The sequence below is a fragment of the Salvelinus fontinalis genome, chromosome 15, assembly GCF_029448725.1.
Source record: "Salvelinus fontinalis isolate EN_2023a chromosome 15, ASM2944872v1, whole genome shotgun sequence".
NCBI lineage: Eukaryota > Metazoa > Chordata > Actinopteri > Salmoniformes > Salmonidae > Salvelinus > Salvelinus fontinalis.
This window is the reverse complement of record NC_074679.1, coordinates 5,800,504-5,820,362: the sequence shown is the minus strand read 5'-3', so window position 1 is coordinate 5,820,362 and position 19,859 is coordinate 5,800,504. Positions and strand designations below refer to the sequence as shown.

The 19,859-nt window shown below is 41.3% G+C and overlaps 2 protein-coding genes across 2 annotated transcripts; both read left to right on the top strand.

Moving 5' to 3' along the window:
• The first annotated feature begins 264 nt into the window (after positions 1-264).
• LOC129811320 (coiled-coil domain-containing protein 32-like) lies at positions 265-5,002 on the top strand. The gene is made up of 4 exons (XM_055862536.1): positions 265-565; positions 1,516-1,905; positions 3,743-3,896; positions 4,064-5,002. The coding sequence occupies exons 2-4, from the start codon at positions 1,524-1,526 to the stop codon at positions 4,245-4,247; spliced, it is 720 nt and encodes a 239-aa protein (XP_055718511.1). The 5' UTR covers positions 265-565; positions 1,516-1,523; the 3' UTR covers positions 4,248-5,002.
• A 3,117-nt stretch (positions 5,003-8,119) lies between these two features.
• On the top strand, positions 8,120-9,375 carry prlh2r (prolactin releasing hormone 2 receptor). Its single transcript, XM_055864056.1, has one exon. It carries the CDS (start codon positions 8,127-8,129, stop codon positions 9,348-9,350), a length of 1,224 nt encoding a protein of 407 aa, XP_055720031.1. The 5' UTR covers positions 8,120-8,126; the 3' UTR covers positions 9,351-9,375.
• The last annotated feature ends 10,484 nt before the right edge of the window (positions 9,376-19,859 follow it).

The window sequence follows — 19,859 nt, the reverse complement described above, 5'->3', positions numbered from 1 at the left end:
GGTAATTCACCTTTTGGGGTGTAGTCTGCCAATAAACCTTGAAGTAGAAGAAGAACATGAAGTAGATAAAGATGATGATGATGATGATTTCATTTGGCCTCAGCTGTAGCAGAAATATTAGAGAAATTTATCTCTGGCTGTAGGACGGTCAAACCTAAACCTAACCACACTGCTAACCTTATGCCTAAACCTAACCATGAATTAAGACCAAAAAGCTTTTTTTTAACGATTTAACCTATTTTGATTTTGTGGCTGTAGTAACTAGAGACAACCATGTAGGACCCAGCTGTAGGACACACTTCCTGGTCCCCACAGAGCTGGCCAATAACATTGGGATTACACAAATGAAAGCCTATGAGCATTCATAGAACCTCAGAATGACTTGACAGGCAGTTACCTTCTCTAGTCAGATCACTCAAAACACCCCAAAGAAGGATGGCCTTGTTTAGATTTGTTTGGGATTCTTCCAGCTAGAGGAGCAGGCTAGCTAGCTAACGTTAGCAAAGTAAAGTCCTAGATACTACCTGATAAAATACGGTTTAGCTGCTCTAAATTGAAGTCGAAGGTAAGACACCAATAAACATCTTTAGCTAGCAGAGTGAATGTTTACCATTTATAATTTCAAATTCCAATGGCAAGGTGATTATTTTAGTTGCAGCTAGCTAACGTTAACTAAATTGGCGTTATCATTAACGTTAACTAGCTAGCTGCATCTAAAGTAATATCCTAGCTAACAAATAAACTGCAACAATGAATCAGAATGTTCTTATCTCATTTCTAATTTGGGTGGACAGTTTACCAACACCTTGGATTTGGTATACCTTCAAACTTAATTGCATTGCTCTTTCTAGCTAGAATTTAATTCATTATTGAGCTTGCTATTAGTAGTTCATAATAACTTTTTTCCATGGTAGAAAAAGTACTAAATTGTCATACTTGAGTAAAAGTAAAGCTACCTTAATAGAAAATGACTCAAGTGAAAGTCACCCAGTAAAATACTACTTGAGTAAAAATCTCAAAATATTTGTCTTTAAATATGCTTAAGTACCAAAAGTAAATGGAATTTGCTAAAATATATTAAGTATCAAAAGTATAAATCATTTCAAATTCCTTATATTAAACAATCCAGACGGCACAATTTTATAATTTTTTATTTATTTACGGATAGCCAGGGGCACACTCCAACACTCAGACATTTACAAATTAAGCATTTGCGTTTAGTGAGTGCGCCAGATCAGAGGCAGTAGGGATGACAAGGGATGTTCTCTTTATAAGTGTTAATTGGACCATTTTCCTGTAAACATGTTGTGAGTACTTTTGTGTGCGAGGGAAAATGTATGGAGTAAAAAGTACATTATTTTTTTTAGGAATGTAGTAAAGTAAAAGTTGGCAGAAATATAAATAGTAAAGTCACGTACAGATACCCCCCAAAACTACTTAAGTAGTACTTTAAAATATTTTTACTTAAGCACTTTACACCACTGACTATGTTGTTGATGATGCTTGTCTCAACAGACCACTGTATGAAGATGTTTGACGATTTTGAGAGTCATAAGGCCCGGTCCAGCAGAGATCTGTGGTCAGAGATCTGTGGTCAGAGATCTGTGGTCAGAGATCTGTGGTCAGAGATCTGTGGTCAGAGATCTGTGGTCAGAGATCTGTGGTCAGAGATCTGTGGTCAGAGATCTGTGGTCAGAGATCTGTGGTCAGAGATCTGCTGGAGCCTGCCTGATGTGCAGGAGAAAGATCAAGGCCGAGGAGAGGATAATGCTGCTCTGTTCAAAGATTCATTCCAACCTTCACATGTTGGCAATGACCTGCAATCTAATGGCACGTCTATGAGTTTCTCCTCTCACAGCGTCTGGGAACCTATGGAAGACTCGGATGTCTACATTACTAGTTTAGGTAAAGTCAATCTAATATCGACCTTCTGTCATGACTCACCCTTACCTATGGCTATTAGTAGTGGCGATCATTCAATTTTATCAGCCCATTATTGTCATGCAAAAGACCTTGGGTAGGGGCAGGGGGGAAATACATGTCATCCATATGCACTGGAATAGCGAATGGAGGCCGCTTTCCCGCCGATAAGTTTTTCACTCATGTTGGGTAGGCTACTCCGGTAATTTCGCTGCGGCAAATGTAATGTTCTGCCTAAACTCTCTATGCAATGGGTTCTCCCTGTTCCTGCAGCTATCCCGTGCTTAATTTGGGAAACCAAGTGAAATCTATTGGGGAACATCGATAGTAACATGTTTTCACAACGAAACAAAGTATTTAATTTAACTGTTGACAGCCCCTCTCTTTGTGCGCATGATAAAGGAATGAAGGAGAGAGGGGAGGAGATGGAAACGCACAGTGGTGAGACATTCTGTAGCTAAAGGTAATGTCTATTAATTATGGGGCGGCAGGTGGTTAGAGCGTTGGGCCAGTAACCGAAAGGTTGCTAGATCGAGTCCCCGAGCTGGCAAGGTACAAATCTTTCATTCTGCCCCTGAACAAAGCAGTTAACCCACTGTTCCTAGAATTTGTTCTTAACGTACTTGCCTAGTTAAGTAAAGGCTAAATAAATAAATTAACATTTAACAAAAAGCCTATTAATAGGCTATGCAAAATCCAAAACAAATGCACTATAATTGTAGGCTAAATCTGAATTTGTTTATTTTAGGCTAGACAAATGATTTACCAAAGATCTTAAATCAGTATTTTGTTTAATGTTTTTCTGCCATGTGTAATTATGCGGTTGGCTATGTATTGTATAACGGCACAATCATTATTTGAATTGAGCTTTTGGGGGGGGGGGGGGGGGGCTTGGGCTAATATATAGGCCTGTGCTTATGCATTAGCTCTAATATGCAAATGGCCGTTTTGAATGAATCATCACTTTAGAAAGCGCTGACCAATTTGTTGTTAGGCTTTGAAACAACATCCACAAGTACCATGTTTTCCACTAATGTCAGAGTGGTTAGCAGGACAATAGAGTCCTGAGTAACCAGGCCATTAGCGACCTGATGATCGTTAGCGAGTTGGGTAGGCTACTACTAATGCATGTCCAGAATGCATAAAACCAGATTACCGTGACTCAACTGTCATGTAGAATTTTACTGCAGCCGTGGCGATAATTCAGTCACCGTTAACAGCGCTAGTCGTGACTCATGACTGCAGGTGTGGCGGTAATATAGTCACCATAACAGCCCTAGCCATCAACCCTGGTCCTTGCTAGTATGGAACAAAAGCCTGTATACCCAACAGCTACCTAGGACCAGTGTTGGTGAGCATCATTGCTTTACTGTAGTTAAGAGGGCCAGTCTTCTTTCCATTCTTGATGTTGGATTGACTCGGTACCGGTACCCCCTGTATATAGCCTCCTTATTGTTATTTTATTGTGTTACTTTTTTTTCTTCTTCTTAGTTTGTTTGGTAAATATTTTCTTATCTCTTGAACTGCATTGTTGGTTAAGGGCTCTGAAGTAAGCATTTCACGATATTCGGCGCATGTGACAAATAATTTGATTTGATAGGTGTAAGCTTTAGTTCATGCAGAACATTTTATGTCCAGAAAGATAATGAATTGGGAAAGTATCCCAACACAGGTTTTACTGTTAATCCTGGTCTCCCCTGGCAACACACTGCAAAGTCAAATTTTTGACTTGGCTATTTGGAATGATTGTGAGAAAGCCAGAAATCAAGGTCCCATATTACTTAGCATACTATTGAAGTTCATTTTAAATCCTGTCTTTCAGAGAACCGTCTGAAGAGAATAGAGGGCCAGTGTACTGAGGTGACGTCCAGGGAGATGCTGCGCTCCCTATCTCAGGCCAAAACAGAATGCTGGGATAGATTCTTGCACGACGCTCAGAGCTCGGAACTCTTTCAGGAGGACGAGCTAGTTCAGAGGTGAGCATCATTTGTTCTACAGGCAGAAAGGTAAGTCTATAAACTCACTATCACTGAGCAGCTTTGAAGGCTGAGCTTATAAAGTTTCTTACAGGTCCACTGATTGTTCTGTTATCAACCTTGCCTCTTTGTGTAATGATAGGATGTGTGATAACTTCCCTTCACAGTACCCTGGAGCATCTAAAGCGTTGGCTGGTACCTGAGAAAGTGGCCATCAGCGCTGAGGAGCTGGAGTGTCTCCTCCTGCCGTCACTGAGCCGAGAGCAGACCTCTATGGACCAATCACAGAGCGGACCAGAGGCAGCCACTCAGAACCCTGAAGAGGACAAGAGTCCCATACCTGAGAAATAGCTACCTGTTCACTGCAGACATTTTTATACGTTATCATGTGTTATTCCTGGACAGAAACATGATTGGATTTCCTGTACTGTCATTATTAGCTTATGTGTATTTGTCTTTATTATTGAGGAGAAAGAATTCGGTGACATATCGTTGCAAATATTGGAACGGTCCATTGTTTATGTTACTCCTATCAAATGTTGTTGATTTTATGATATGTTTCAAATAAAAAGCAGTTAATTGTTGGGGTAATATCCTGAAACCACACCGGTTGCATTTTTGTAAGGCTACTGCACTATGTTGGTCTATAATGTTGTAACGAGCTTTTGCACTGCTTTTAAGATACCAGTCTACCAGTCCAATCAAGAGTATTAATAGCTTAGATGAAATCATTATAAATGTAGCTACTACATGTTCATGACCATGTATGGTAAATATACTACGTTCATGACCATGTATGGTAAATATACTACGTTCATGACCATGTATGGTAAATATAGTATGTTCATGACCATGTATGGTAAATATACTACGTTCATGAACATGTATGATAAATATACTACGTTCATTATTACCATGTATGATAAATATACTACGTTCATGGCCATGTATGATAAATATACTACGTTCATGAACATGTATGATAAATATACTACGTTTATTATTACCATGTATGGTAAATATACTACGTTCATTAGTACCATGTATTATAATATACTACGTTCATTATTGCCATGTATGGTAAATATACTACATTCATGACCATGTATGGTAAATATACTATGTTCATTATTACCATGTATGATAAATATACTATGTTCATGACCATGTATGGTAAATATACTACGTTCATTATTACCATGTATGATAAATATACTACGTTCATTATTACCACGTGATAAATATACTACGTTCATTATTACCACGTGTGATAAATATACTACGTTCATGACCATGTATGGTAAATATACTACGTTCATAGTAAATATACTACGTTCATTATTACCATGTATGATAAATATACTACGCTCATTAATGTACATTAATGTACATTAATGCCTCTACTGTATATTCTCTACTGTATAGCCACCCCTAGATGGCAGCATTGTGATCCACAAAATAACCCAGACGTAAATAAATCCGCACAGCCAAATAATATGTTGACAGAACTAGTAGTGAGTGACATTCAGAATTATATCAACTTTCTTATGTACTTCATTTGATAATAGTCAGCAGTGGCGACTCGAGCGAATGAAATCATGCGGCTGTGGAGTCCCCCCCCCCCCCCCCAGCAGTCAGATTGCTCCTTATTCAGATGCATCAGTGAAAAGGTGGACTACTTGAAGAGAGACAGATTGACGGAGGGAGCTGTGCAGATATCCTTCTCACAAGAGTTGCTTTGAAGAATCTCTCCTGGATCTCTTTAGAAGTTGTTCAACTACACAAAAAAAAAGGTAAATATATATTCAATGTGTTTTTGTTATATATTTATAGAAATGCTGCTTCCAAAGGGAAATTTAAAGAATATAGGATATTTAAAACGTGGATTGTAAAATAAGTTAAGTTATGATTTTTCTTTGGCATTAGGTGTGCATGCTTTTGCGTATAATTATTACATTTTTTACTAGATGATATAGATTCTGGAATAGATTTATTTCAAACTATGGCCCTAGACTGTGTCGTTGATTTGATATAAGACCACTATACAGTATGATACAGAAAGCATCTTGTTTGCATGTCAACTGATTTAAATGTTTGAAATTTAAGCCAAGTTATTAGTCAGGTGAGTGAGCATTAACATTTTTCCACAATGGAACAATAACTATAGCCAAAGGCACCGACTTTATGATTTATACAGTCTTCCTAGAAGTGGCTATGTTAGTAGACAAGTATGCATGGACAGTAACTCTACTCGTGAAAGAGCTACTGGTCTAAATCTCTTCATTGATTCATTAATTAATTATTGATACATTTTCCTGAGATATTATACTCTTGAGTCCCGTACAACCCTGATATTTATGAAATCATGAATGATTTGGTTCTCCTCACAGAGGCATTTATGATGTAAAGGACTTAACTGATATATGTCTCTATCTGTCTTTTTCAAAGTGGATTAGGCTAACATGATGAATTTTCTTGAAGTTTACCCATGGTCCAGTTCACACCAAGGTCCACCTGTGGTGCACACAGAACCCAGTTACCTCAGACTCGTGTTTTCTCTGCACCAAGCTCAGAAATACAGTTTGACTCATATCCATGAGCACATTGTGCTTTCCCACTTTTATTATTGACCCATATTGTCATTTGGAGAATCTGTTTAGCCATGACCTAAATACACACATTGTGGCCTATCCGTGTCAAATCTGAATATGATTTAATCGTATTATTTAATAGTCCAGATCAGATTCAGAACGTTTGCTAATACCATTTGGAACTTGTCCTGTCCCCCCACAACATTAAATTGAATGTAGCTGTGGCCTTTTGAATGGAACATGTTTATTTTTGTAATGGCAGGCAAGTTCTCTCTCCCCAACAATAACAAAGGATAGAGGGGGAAATGTAGAATGCACAGAGTTCTGAATGTATTACTACATAAGACTGATATTGTCCAGGGCAAAGTGCACCTCATTGTCAGCTCAGGTCAATCCAAACGGGGCAGCAGGTAGCCTAGCGATTAACAGCGTTAGGCCAGTAACCGAAAAGTTGCTGGTTTAAATGCTGGTGCCGATAGGTTAAAAAAACTGCCGAGGTGCCATTGAGCAAGGCCCTTAACCCTAATTGCTCTGGATAAAAGCGTCTGCTAAAATGTAGAAAATGCAAATAACCTCTATTCAGAAAAACTCTCTGAATGCCAACAAGTCTCAATCATTTCACATTTCAACTATAGACTAATCACATAGCCTGCAAATGAGAGGCAAAGCGCTGAGGAGGCATAGTTCATTTTCAAAGGTTATCCCGACTGATATTTCAGTAGGTGTTGTTGAATATGGAAGATGATAATTAGCCTTTTAAATATCATTATTCAGAACTTTTCCATGCTATGAGAGACTATGATGAGGTGATGAAATAGACAATGAATGAGATATCACAATTACACCATTGATAATATGCGATTTGACAGCCAAAGTACCCCTTAACATTAATTCAAGTGTAAAATGCAACATCGCCTTTTGGTTTCTCTTTTTACTGACCTGCATTGCTTTATTGTAATACGATTTCCCTGGTGATGTTTTCCCTGATGTTGTTTTCACTGATGATGTTTTCCCTGGTGATGTTTTCCCTGATGTTGTTTTCCCTGATGTTGTTTTCACTGATGATGTTTTCCCTGGTGATGTTTTCCCTGATGTTGTTTTCCCTGATGATGTTTTCCCTGATGATGTTTTCCCTGATGTTGTTTTCCCTGATGTTGTTTTCCCTGATGTTGTTTTCCCTGATGTTGTTTTCCCTGATGTTGTTTTCCCTGATGATGTTTTCCCTGATGTTGTTTTCCCTGATGATGTTTTCTCTGATGTTGTTTTCCCTGATGATGTTTTCCCTGATGTTGTTTTCCCTGGTGATGTTTTCCCTGATGTTGTTTTCTCTGATGTTGTTTTCCCTGATGTTGTTTTCCCTGGTGATGTTGTTTTCCCTGGTGATGTTTTCCCTGATGATGTTTTCCCTGATGATGTTTTCCCTGATGATGTTTTCCCTGATGATGTTTTCCCTGATGTTGTTTTCTCTGATGTTGTTTTCCCTGGTGATGTTTTCCCTGGTGATGTTGTTTTCCCTGGTGATGTTTTCCCTGATGTTGTTTTCTCTGATGTTGTTTTCTCTGATGTTGTTTTCTCTGATGATGTTTTCTCTGATGTTGTTTTCTCTGATGTATTCCCTGTTCTGTTGTGTGTTACAGGGATGGACAACAGGGAGTTTTCTCTGAACTGCTCTTGGGTAGAGAACACATCTCTTCCTGCCTACTCCTCATCGTCCTCCTCCTCATTCACTGGGTTGGATATCCTATTTGACCTGAAGCCCCTATTCATCCCTCTCTACTCCATGGTGATCCTGGTCGCCTGCTCTGGCAACCTCCTGCTGCTCATCCTCATCGGGCTCAACAAGAAGAGACACAACACCACCAACTTCCTGATCGGCAACTTGGCGCTAGTTGATTTGATCATGTGCATCTTCTGCGTGCCCCTGACAGCCTCCTATGCCTTCGACAAGCGAGGGTGGCTCTTCGGACGCTTCATGTGCCACTTTGTCACCTTGATGCAGTCGGCGACGGTTTTCGCAGCCGTCTTGTCCCTCACAGCCATCGCAGTGGACCGGTACGTCGTTGTGGCCTATCCCATTCGCAGGCGGGTGGGTTGCCAGTTCTGCTGGGGTTTGGTGGCTGTCATCTGGTTGTGTAGCCTTGCGTTTTCCACTCCTACGGCTCTCCACACTGGCTACCTGGACCTGAGCGCCACCGGTCTCCACATGGTCGTCTGTGAGGAGTTCTGGCATGGCCAGGAGCGGGGACGCCTTGTCTACTCCTGCTTTGTCCTGCTCTTCTCTTACTTTGTGCCACTCGCCGCTGTGTCTGCATCCTACCTCGCTATCTCCTACCACTTGAGACAAAGGAACATTTCTGGTTTGATGGCGGCGGGTCCTGTCTCTAACCAAATGAACTGGGGGCGAAAGAGAAGAAAGACGTTCTGCCTCCTCCTTGTGTCGGTGCTCTGCTTCGCCTTCTCCTGGCTCCCTCTTCAGGTGGTCAATCTCATCCGCGACCTGGATACTGACTTCACCATCCTGGGCAAGAGCCACGTCAACGTGATCCAAGTGTCGTGCCACCTGTTAGCTATGAGCTCGGCGTGCTACAACCCATTTATCTACGCGTCGCTCCACGACAAGTTCCTGTCCTGCCTGTGTCATCGTGACCTCTTCCCCCGTCACAGAGGAGTGGGGGGTCGAGGGCCAAGGGGGAACAGCAGCAGCTTCATGACATCCCACCGACTGCACCGTGTGAACACCTTCTCCACCCTGGGTGACATCCCGGTGGTTCTGGGGACCAAGATGCCACAGGAGAGTTGGCCATTACGACAGGCACATAAGTCCTCAACAACCACTACAATAATTGACCATAATTACATGTAGTTGGAGTTTGAACGAGGAAGCACCTTATGGCCGAGAGCACTGAAAGCAAAGGATGTATCTGAAAGATCAATTTCCTCCCCTTTGACCTCATCCTCTAATTAATTCTGAGAAGGACGTCAGGAGAGAGTAATCAAGAAAATACTATTGAGATATAGGAGTCCCTATCGCTGAGAAGTCAACCAACAAAACATTTGGAAATCAGGTTGGATGAGGTTGGCACCAATGTAGCTGACAGCTGCACCTGAACGAGCACAGATCCATGACAAAACAATATATTTCTGAGCTTACAGTCACTGGTAGTCATTGGTAGAAGATGATTGACAAAATAAAGGAAACACCAACATATAGCGTTTTAATAGGGCGTTGGGCCTCCACCAGCCAGAACAGCTTCAATGCACCTCGGCATAGGTTCTACAAGTGTCTGGAACTGTATTGGAGGGATGCGACACCATTTTTCCATAAGAAATTCCATCATTTGGTGTTTTGTTGATGGTGGTGGAAAACACTGTCTCAGGCACCGCTCCAGAATCTCCCATAAGTGTTCAATTGGGTTGAAATATGGTGACTGAGACGGCCATGGCATATGGTTTACATAATTTCATGCTCATCAAACCGTTCAGTGACTACTAATGCCCTGTGGGTGGGGGCATTGTCATCCTAAAGGGGGCTAGCAAAATAATGGCCTGCCCAGCATTTTTTATACATGACACTAAGCATGATGGGATGTTAATTGCTTAATTAACTTAATTAAGCACCTGCTTTCAATATACTTTGTATCCTTAATTTACTCAAGTGTTTCCGTTATTTTGTCAGTTACCTGTATATCTATGAAAATACAATTTATGCAGAATTATTTTTAAAAACTTTTGTTGGCCAAACAAAACTATCACACTATGAAGCAGATCAAATGGTGGTCATTATCTGTGATAATAAACAGGGTCGTTTGGGTCCTGAATGCTGATTGGCTGAAACAGCATTCCAGCGGTGTGTATATCAGACAATATACCACAATTATGACACAAATTATTCTTTACTGTTATATTTATGTTGGTAACGGACTTATAATAGCAATAAGGCACCTTGGGGGTTTGTGATATATGGCCAATATACCACTGCTAAGGGCTGTATCCAGGCACTCCGCTTTGTGTCGTGCATAAGAACAGCCCTTAGGCTGAGTATATTTAAGAAATATGGCCCGAGGGGGTGTGGTATATGGCCAATATACCATGGCTAAGGGCTGTTCTTAGGCACGACGCAACTCAGAATCGTGGTATATTGGGCAAATATCACAAACCCCCGTGGTGCCTTATTGCTATTATAAACTGGTTACCAACGTAATTAGAGCTGTAAAAAATAAATATTTAGTCAAACCCATGGTATCAAATCAAATTATATTTGTCACATGCGCCGAATACAACAGGTCTAAGACCTTACAGTGAAATGCTGACTGACAAGTCCTTAACCAACAATGCTGTTATAAGAAAAGTAAGTGTTAAGAAAGAATTTAATAAAATAAACTGAAGTAAAAAATTGAAAAATAACAAATAACTAAAGAGTAACAATAAAATAACAGTAGCCAGGCTATATACAGGGGGTATCGGTACAGAGTCAATGTGCGGGGGCACAGGTTAGTCGAGGTAATTGATGTAATATGAACATGTAGGTAGAGTTAAAGTGACTATGCATGGATAATAAACAGAGAGTAGCAGCAGCGTAAAAATGGGGGTCGGTGGTGGTGCGGGGGGATGCAAATAGTACGGATAGCCATGTGATTAGCTGTTAAGAAGCCTTTTGGACCTAGACTTGGCGCTCCGGTACTGCTTGCCGTGAGGTAGCAGAGAGAACAGTCTATTCAGTAAATGGCTGTTTATTTGACACTACAAGACACTATAGGACACTATACAGTCTGATATGGCTTTCATGGCTTTCAGCCAATCAGCATTCAGGGCTCAAACCACCCAGTTTAAAATGGCCAACATACCACACCCTCTCAGGCCTTATTGCTTAAATAAACATAGGAATCAAATAAACAGCCATTTAATGAATAGATTGTGGTGTCAATAAGCTTCACTGATTGGATTATGGTGTCAGTATGAATAGATTGTGGTGTCAATAAGCTTCACTGATTGGATTATGGTGTCAGTATGAATAGATTGTGGTGTCAATATGATTTACTGAATAGATTGTGGTATCAATATGAATAGATTGTGGTGTCATTATGATTTACTGAATGGAGTGTGATGTCAATATGATTTACTGAATGGAGTGTGACGTCAATATGCTTTACTGAATACATTGTGGTGTCAATATGATTTACTGAATGGAGTGTGGTGTCAATATGCTTTACTGAATGGAGTGTGATGTCAATATGATTTACTGAATAGATTGTGGTGTCATTATGATTTACTGAATAGATTGTGGTGTCAATATGCTTTACTGAATGGAGTGTGATGTCAATATGATTTACTGAATAGATTGTGGTGTCATTATGATTTACTGAATAGATTGTGGTGTCAATATGCTTTACTGAATGGAGTGTGATGTCAATATGATTTACTGAATAGATTGTGGTGTCATTATGATTTACTGAATAGATTGTGGTGTCAATATGATTTACTGAATAGATTGTGGTATCAATATGAATAGATTGTGGTGTCATTATGATTTACTGAATAGATTGTGGTATCAATATGAATAGATTGTGGTGTCATTTTGAATATTGTGGTGTCAATATAAATAGATTGTGGTGTCAATATGCTTTACTGAATAGATTGTGGTATCAATATGAATAGATTGTGGTGTCATTTTGAATATTGTGGTGTCAATATAAATAGATTGTGGTGTCAATATGCTTTACTGAATACATTGTGGTGTCAATATGATTTACTGAATGGAGTGTGATGTCAATATGCTTTACTGAATGGAGTGTGGTGTCAATATGATTTACTGAATAGATTGTGGTGTCAATATGCTTTACTGAATTAACTGAGGTGTCAATATGAATAGACTGTGGTGCTAATTTACTTTACTGAATGGATTGTGGTGTCAATACTACTTACTGAATAGATTCTGGTGTCAATATGAATTGGGCTCCTGAGTGGTGCTGTGGTCTAAGACACTGCATCTCAGTGCAAGAGGCATCACTGCAGTACCTGATTTGAATCCGGGCTGCGTCACATCCGGCAGTGATTGGGAGTCCCATATGGCGGCGCACAATTGGCCCAGCGTCGTCCGGGTTTGGCTGGGGTAGGCCGTCATTGTAAATAAGAATTTGTTCTTAACTGACTTGCCTTGTTAAATTAAAAAAAATTGATTTCATGTCAAAGGGACTGATTCAGACTTAAGAATGTATACCTTTCCTACGCACTTCTCAGTATTTGGTTTTCAGACTTACCTTGTTCAGTCGCATAACGCACTCTGAATAAATTTCATTCAGCCGCTAAAAACCATCCCACTTGCTGGCCAACATATTTTAATAATAATATATGCCATTTAGCAGATGCTTTTATCCAAAGCAACTTACAGTCATGTTTTCATACATTATCCCCTGTGTATTTATACCTGTGTTTTTTCTCTGCCTGTTGCCAGTTTGTCTTGTTTGTTCAAGTCTACCAGTGGTTTCTCTCAGCTCCTGGTTTTCCCTAGTCTCTCTTTTTCCGCATCCTCCTGGGTTTTGACCTTTGCCTGTCCTGACCCTGTACCCGCCCGCCTGACCACTGCCTGTCCCTGGCCCTGAGCCTGCCTGTCCCTGGCCCTGAGCCTGCCTGTCCTGACCCTGTACCCGCCCGCCTGACCACTGCCTGTCCCTGGCCCTGAGCCTGCCTGTCCCTGGCCCTGAGCCTGCCTGTCCCTGACCCTGACCACTGCCTGTCCCTGGCCCTGAGCCTGCCTGTCCCTGGCCCTGAGCCTGCCTGTCCCTGGCCCTGAGCCTGCCTGTCCCTGGCCCTGAGCCTGCCTGTCCTGACCCTGTACCCGCCCGCCTGACCACTGCCTTTCCCTGGCCCTGAGCCTGCCTGTCTCTGGCCCTGACCACTGCCTGTCCCTGGCCCTGAGCCTGCCTGTCCCTGGCCCTGAGCCTGCCTGTCCTGACCCTGTACCCGCCCGCCTGACCACTGCCTGTCCCTGGCCCTGAGCCTGCCTGTCCCTGGCCCTGAGCCTGCCTGTCCTGACCCTGTACCCGCCCGCCTGACCACTGCCTGTCCCTGGCCCTGAGCCTGCCTGTCTCTGGCCCTGACCACTGCCTGTCCCTGGCCCTGAGCCTGCCTGTCTCTGGCCCTGACCACTGCCTGTCCCTGGCCCTAAGCCTGCCTGTCTTTGACCCTGACCACTGCCTGTCCCTGGCCCTGAGCCTGCCTGTCTCTGGCCCTGACCACTGCCTGTCCCTGGCCCTGAGCCTGCCTGTCTCTGGCCCTGACCACTGCCTGTCCCTGGCCCTAAGCCTGCCTGTCTCTGACCCTGACCACTGCCTGCCTGCCGGCCAGTACCTTTGCTCCTACTCTGGATTATCAACCCCTGCCTGCCTTGACCTGTCGTTTGCCTGCCCCTGTTGTTACAATAAACATTGTTACTTCACTCAGTCTGCACTTGGGTCTTACCTTGGAATCTGATCGATACAAAGGACCACCTAGATATAGGAATCAAATAAACAGACATTTACCGAATAGATTGTGGTGTCAATATGCTTTACTGAATACATTGTGGTGTCAATAAGATTTACTGAATAGATTGTGGTGTCAGTATGCTTTACTGAATAGATTGTGGTGTCAATATGACTTACTGAATAGATTGTGGTGTCAGTATGCTTTACTGATTGGATTGTGAGTGGATTTTCTTGTCGAGTTTTCATTCAGTAGGGTTTTCAGTACATTTAAATACGGTGTACCTTTTAGTTAGAATTTCGGTTGACAGACTCACTAGAATATATAGAGAGAACGGGTTCAGAGTATTATGGATCAATGAAAGACAGACATCTAAATATATGCGTATTCGTCTCCGTTTTAGTACCAATTGGTCGATTTAAAAAATACTCTGATCTTGAAGATTATTTGGGTTTAGGAAAAAATGTCCGAATCATAAAAAACAGGTTTGGAGAGCCTTTATGCACGAAAGAAAGAAAACGGTGGTTTGATTCATTCAGAAAATGTCCACATTCAGTTCTTTAACCCGTGGTAATGATGTAAGATTAGTGTATATACTATTCTAATAGGGAGAATAGTGTACAATAGTAGGCTATACCCTCGTCTATTACCTACACTAACCATCGAACTGTGTTGACACAGCCAAGTATTGTGTCGCGTTCAACGATATAATAAGCCTACATATCTTAAAAAATATACATGATTAACTGTTGCTAATGATCCTCAGCAACAACCACACGGCCGTAAAGGAGTTTACAGAGGAAGCAAATTAAGGTAAACCAAACAATGTCATTAAATGGAATGATAATGTAGTCTATACCAACTGAAGGGAAGTAACAGTAAATTGGCAGTTGAACATGTGTGGTTATTAGGTCTACTGACGGTCGATACTGATAGTGACTAGTGAATATTTAAATGTTAGAAATAGGAAACAGAGACAGTCGGGGTAGCCTATAATTAAGGAATTAGAGAGTGCCCATCTCTGCAAATTAAAAGCCAGTACAATTTAAATTCTGCATATTTCATAAACTTTCATGTGGGAAAGTTGCTATGTTGATATGCTTCAGGTTGCTGCCATATGAGTGGTTTCACATTGGTTTCCAGTGATTATGAGGGAAAATATATCTAAAACAAGTGTCATTTATATTTATAATTCCTTTATCCAAACGGATTACTCATTTATCCAGCTCTTCTTAAAAGCTCTTATCCAGCTGTAAATAACAGTGCAGAATAAAGTAGATGCTTTTTCCACTTGGAACCGGTAGGTTTGCTAGACGTTATTCATGGTTTACTCTCACGTAAAGGTGGTGGAAACTTTTATTCAATTCCCACCTCAAACGAATAGTCGGTGAATAGCCTGCTATTCTCATGCTTAAGTTTAATAAAAAGGTAATTACGTTCCATTACACGCGCTTAACTCGGTTCGGAATCGGCCCCAATATGAATAAATTGTGGTGTCGATATACTTTACTGAATGACTTGTGGTGTCAATATGCTTTAGTGAATGAATTGTGGTGTCAATATGGTTTAGTGAATGAATTGTAATGTCAATATGCTTTACTAAATGGATTGTAGTGTCAATATGCTTTACTAAATGGATTGTAGTGTCAATAGGCTTTACTAAATGGATTGTAGTGTCAATATGCTTTACTAAATGGATTGTAGTGTCAATAGGCTTTACTAAATGGATTGTAGTGTCAATATGCTTTACTAAATGAATTGTAGTGTCAATAGGCTTTACTAAATGGATTGTAGTGTCAATATGCTTTACTAAATGGATTGTAGTGTCAATATGCTTTACTGAATGGATTGTAGTGTCAATATACTTTACTAAATGGATTGTAGTGTCAATATACTTTACTAAATGGATTGTGTTGTCAATATGCTTTACTAAATGGATTGTAGTGTAAATATGCTTTACTAAATGGATTGTAGTGTCAATATGCTTTACTAAATGGATTGTAGTGTCAATATGCTTTACTAAATGAATTGTAGTGTCAATATGCTTTACTGAATTAATTGTAGTGTCAATATGCTTTACTGAATGAGACAGATGTTCAATTTGTTTGCAAATCTTTGAAAGATTTCCCTAAGACACTTTACTGTACATATAGCTTATGCAGCTCAAGAGATTGAATATAATTTATGATGTGTATGGAAATATTTTAGAATTTGTTTTTTATAATCGTCAAGATGAGCAAATGTTTAATGTTGTAGTCCCATTACACTACTATTCCAATTTGAATCAATACTCATAAATGTTAAAGGTAAATGTAATATTGTGTAGATTTGTGTTTCTTTAAATGTTGTGTTTTAACAAGTACAATTAACAATTTGTATATTAGATTATGACAGGATGAACTTGATAATGAACATACCATTGTATAGCATTTTGGATTATCATGCAGCATGTTGGTTGTGTTGCTCTTGATGTGAAAGTTTAACATTAAAATAACATTGAAGAACCTGTGGATTGGGCCACTCCGAGACTAATACTTACTGACACTTAATTTGAATAAACAGATGCTTTGGAAACCACTCCAACCACTCAATATGTCTGGCTTGGTTACCATGAAGCCATCAGCCAGGTGTCTGAGAAGATTTTCAGATAGCTTAAGGACTGCAAAGTGCATAAGCTAAGTTTGATTTGTGCAAATGATGTGCAAATTAATTCACAACCCTGAATATGTAAATGTCACGTTGGTATGCAGCTGATGAAGTCAGAATCATCCAATATGTTTTATTGCCAGGGACCTCACGATACCATATCATCACAATACTTTGGTGACGATATGATATGTATTGCGATTCTCAATATTCTAAACTCAGCAAAAAAAGAATCGTCCTCTCACTGTCAGCTGCGTTTATTTTCAGCAAACTAAATATGTGTGCATATTTGTATGAACATAACAAGATTCAACAACTGAGACATAAAATGGTCAAGTTCCACAGACATGTGACTCACAGAAATTGAATGTGTCCCTGAACAAAGGGGGGGTCAAAATCAAAACTAACAGTTAGTCTCTGGTGTGGCCACCAGCTGCATTAAGTACTGCACCAGGTTTGCCAGTTTTTGCTGTGAGATGTTACCCCACTTTTCCACCAAGGCACCTGCAAGTTCCCGGACATTTCTGGGGGGAATGGCCCTAGACCTCACCCTCCGATCCAACAGGTCCCAGACGTGCTCAATGGAATTGAGATCCGGGCTCTTCGCTGGCCATGGCAGAACACTGACATTCCTGTCTTGCAGGAAATCACGCACAGAACAAGTATGGCTGGTGGCATTGTCATGCTGGAGGGTCATGTCAGGATGAGCCTGCAGGAAGGGTACCACATGAGGGAGGAGGATGTCTTCCCTGTAACGCACAGCGTTGAGATTGCCTGCAATAACAACAAGCTCAGTCCGATGATGCTGTGACACACCGCCCCAGACCATGACGGACCCTCCACCTCCAAATAGATCCCGCTACAGAGTACAGGCCTCGGTGTAACGCTCATTCCTTCGACAATAAACGCGAATCCGACCATCACCCCTGATGAGACAAAACTGCAAATTGTCAGTGAAGAGCACTCTAAAGCTGCATACTGGACCCTATTCCAACTAAACTACTGAAAGAGCTGCTTCCTGTGCTCGGCCCTCCTATGTTGAACATAATAAACGTCTCTCTATCCACCAGATGTGTACCAAACTCACTAAAAGTGGCAGTAATAAAGCCTCTCTTGAAAAAGCCAAACCTTGACACAGAAAAAAAAAACTATCAGCCTATATCGAATCTTCCATTCCTCTCAAAAAAAATTGAAAAAGCTGTTGCACTGCAACTCACTGCCTTCCTGAAGACAAACAATGTATACGAAATGCTTCAGTCTGGTTTTAGACCCCACCATAGCACTGAGACTGCACTTGTGAAGGTGGTAAATTACCTTATAATGGCGTCAGACCGAGGCTCTGCATCTGTCCTCGTGCTCCTAGACCTTAGTGCTGCCTTTGATACCATCGATCACCACATTCTTTTGGAGAGATTGGAAATCCAAATTGGTCTACACGGACAAGTTCTTGCCTGGTTTAGATCTTATCTGTCGGAAAGATATCAGTTTGTCTCTGTGAATGGTTTGTCCTCTGACAAATCAACTGTACATTTCGGTGTTCCTCAAGGTTCCGTTTTGGGACCACTATTATTTTCACTATATATTTTACCTCTTGGGGATGTCATTCGAAAACATAATGTTAACTTTCACTGCTATGCGGAGGACACACAGCTGTACATATAAATGAAACATGATGAAAGCCCCAAAATTGCCCTCGCTAGAAGCCTGTGTTTCAGACATAAGGAAGTGGATGGCTGCAAACTTTCTACTTTTAAACTCGGACAAAACAGAGATGCTTGTTCTAGGTCCTAAGAAACAAAGAGATCTTCTGTTGAATCTGACAATTAATCTTGATGGTTGTAAAGTCGTCTCAATTAAAACTATGAAGGACCTCGGCGTTACTGTGGACCCTGATCTCTCTTTTGACGAACATATCATGACTGTTTCAAGGACAGCTTATTTCCATCTACGTAACATTGCAAAAATCAGAAACTTTCTGTCCAAACATGCTGAAAGATTTATCCATGCTTTTGTTACTCCTAGGTTAGACTACTCCAATGCTCTACTTTCCGGCTACCCGGATAAAGCACTAAATAAACTTCAGTTAGTGCTAAATAGGGCTGCTAGAATCCTGACTAGAACCAAAAATGTATCATATTATGTATCATATTATTACTCCAGTGCTAGCCTCCCTACACTGGCTTCCTGTTAAGGCAAGGGCTGATTTCAAGGTTTTACTGCTAACCTACAAAGCATTACATGGGCTTGCTCCTACCTATCTTTCCGATTTGGTCCTTCCGTACATACCTACACGTACGCTACGGTCTCAAGACGCAGGCCTCCTAATTGTCCCTAGAATTTCTAAGCAAACAGCTGGAGACAGGGCTTTCGGCTATAGAGCTCAATTTTTATGGAATGGTCTGCCTACCCATGTGAGAGACGCAGACTCATTCTCAACCTTTAAGTCTTTACTGAAGACTCATCTCTTCAGTGGGTCATATGATTGAGTGTAGTCTGGCCCAGGAGTGTGAAGGTGAACGGAAAGGCTCAGGAGCAACGAACCGCCCTTGCTGTCTCTGCCTGGCCGGTTCCCCTCTCTCCACTGGGATTCTCTGCCTCTAACCCTATTACAGGGGCTAAGTCACTGGCTTACTGGTGCTCTTTCATGCCGTCCCTAGGAGGGGTGCGTCACTTGAGTGGGTTGAGTCACTGACGTGATCTTCCTGTCTGGTTTGGCGCCCCCCCTTGGGTTGTGCCGTGGCGGAGATCTTTGTGGGCTATACTCGGCCTTGTCGCAGGATGGTAAGTTGGTGGTTGAAGATATCCCTTTAGTGGTATGGGGGCTGTGTTTGGCAAAGTGGGTGGGGTTATATCCTGCCTGTTTGGCCCTGTCCGGGGGTATCATCGGATGGGGCCACAGTGTCTCCTGACCCCTCCTGTCTCAGCCTCCAGTATTTATGCTGCAGTGGTTTATGTGTCGGGGGGCTAGGGTCAGTTTGTTATATCTGGAGTACTTCTCCTGTCTTATCCGGTGTCCTGTGTGAATTTAAGTATTCTCTCTCTCTCTCTCTCTCTCTCTCTCTCTCTCTCTCTCTCTCTCTCTCTCTCTCTCTCTCTCTCTCTCTCTCTCTCTCTCTCTCTCTCTCTCTCTCTCTCTCTCTCTCTCTCTCTCTCTCTCTCTCTCTCTCTCTCTCTCTCTCTCTCTCTCAATTCAATTCAATTCAATTCAAGGTGCTTTATTGGCATGGGAAACATGTGTTAACATTGCCAAAGCAAGTGAGGTAGA

What these genes read in the sequence shown, in the direction of transcription:
- LOC129811320 (XM_055862536.1), top strand. Translation starts at nt 1,524, where the DNA reads ATGAAGATGTTTGACGATTTTGAGAGTCATAAGGCCCGGTCCAGCAGA. An exon ending in TGTCTACATTACTAGTTTAG is followed by an intron (nt 1,906 to 3,742) that starts GTAAAGTCAATC and finishes CCTGTCTTTCAG; the next exon opens with AGAACCGTCTGAAGAGAATA. An exon ending in GAGGACGAGCTAGTTCAGAG is followed by an intron (nt 3,897 to 4,063) that starts GTGAGCATCATT and finishes TTCCCTTCACAG; the next exon opens with TACCCTGGAGCATCTAAAGC.
- prlh2r (XM_055864056.1), top strand. Translation starts at nt 8,127, where the DNA reads ATGGACAACAGGGAGTTTTCTCTGAACTGCTCTTGGGTAGAGAACACA.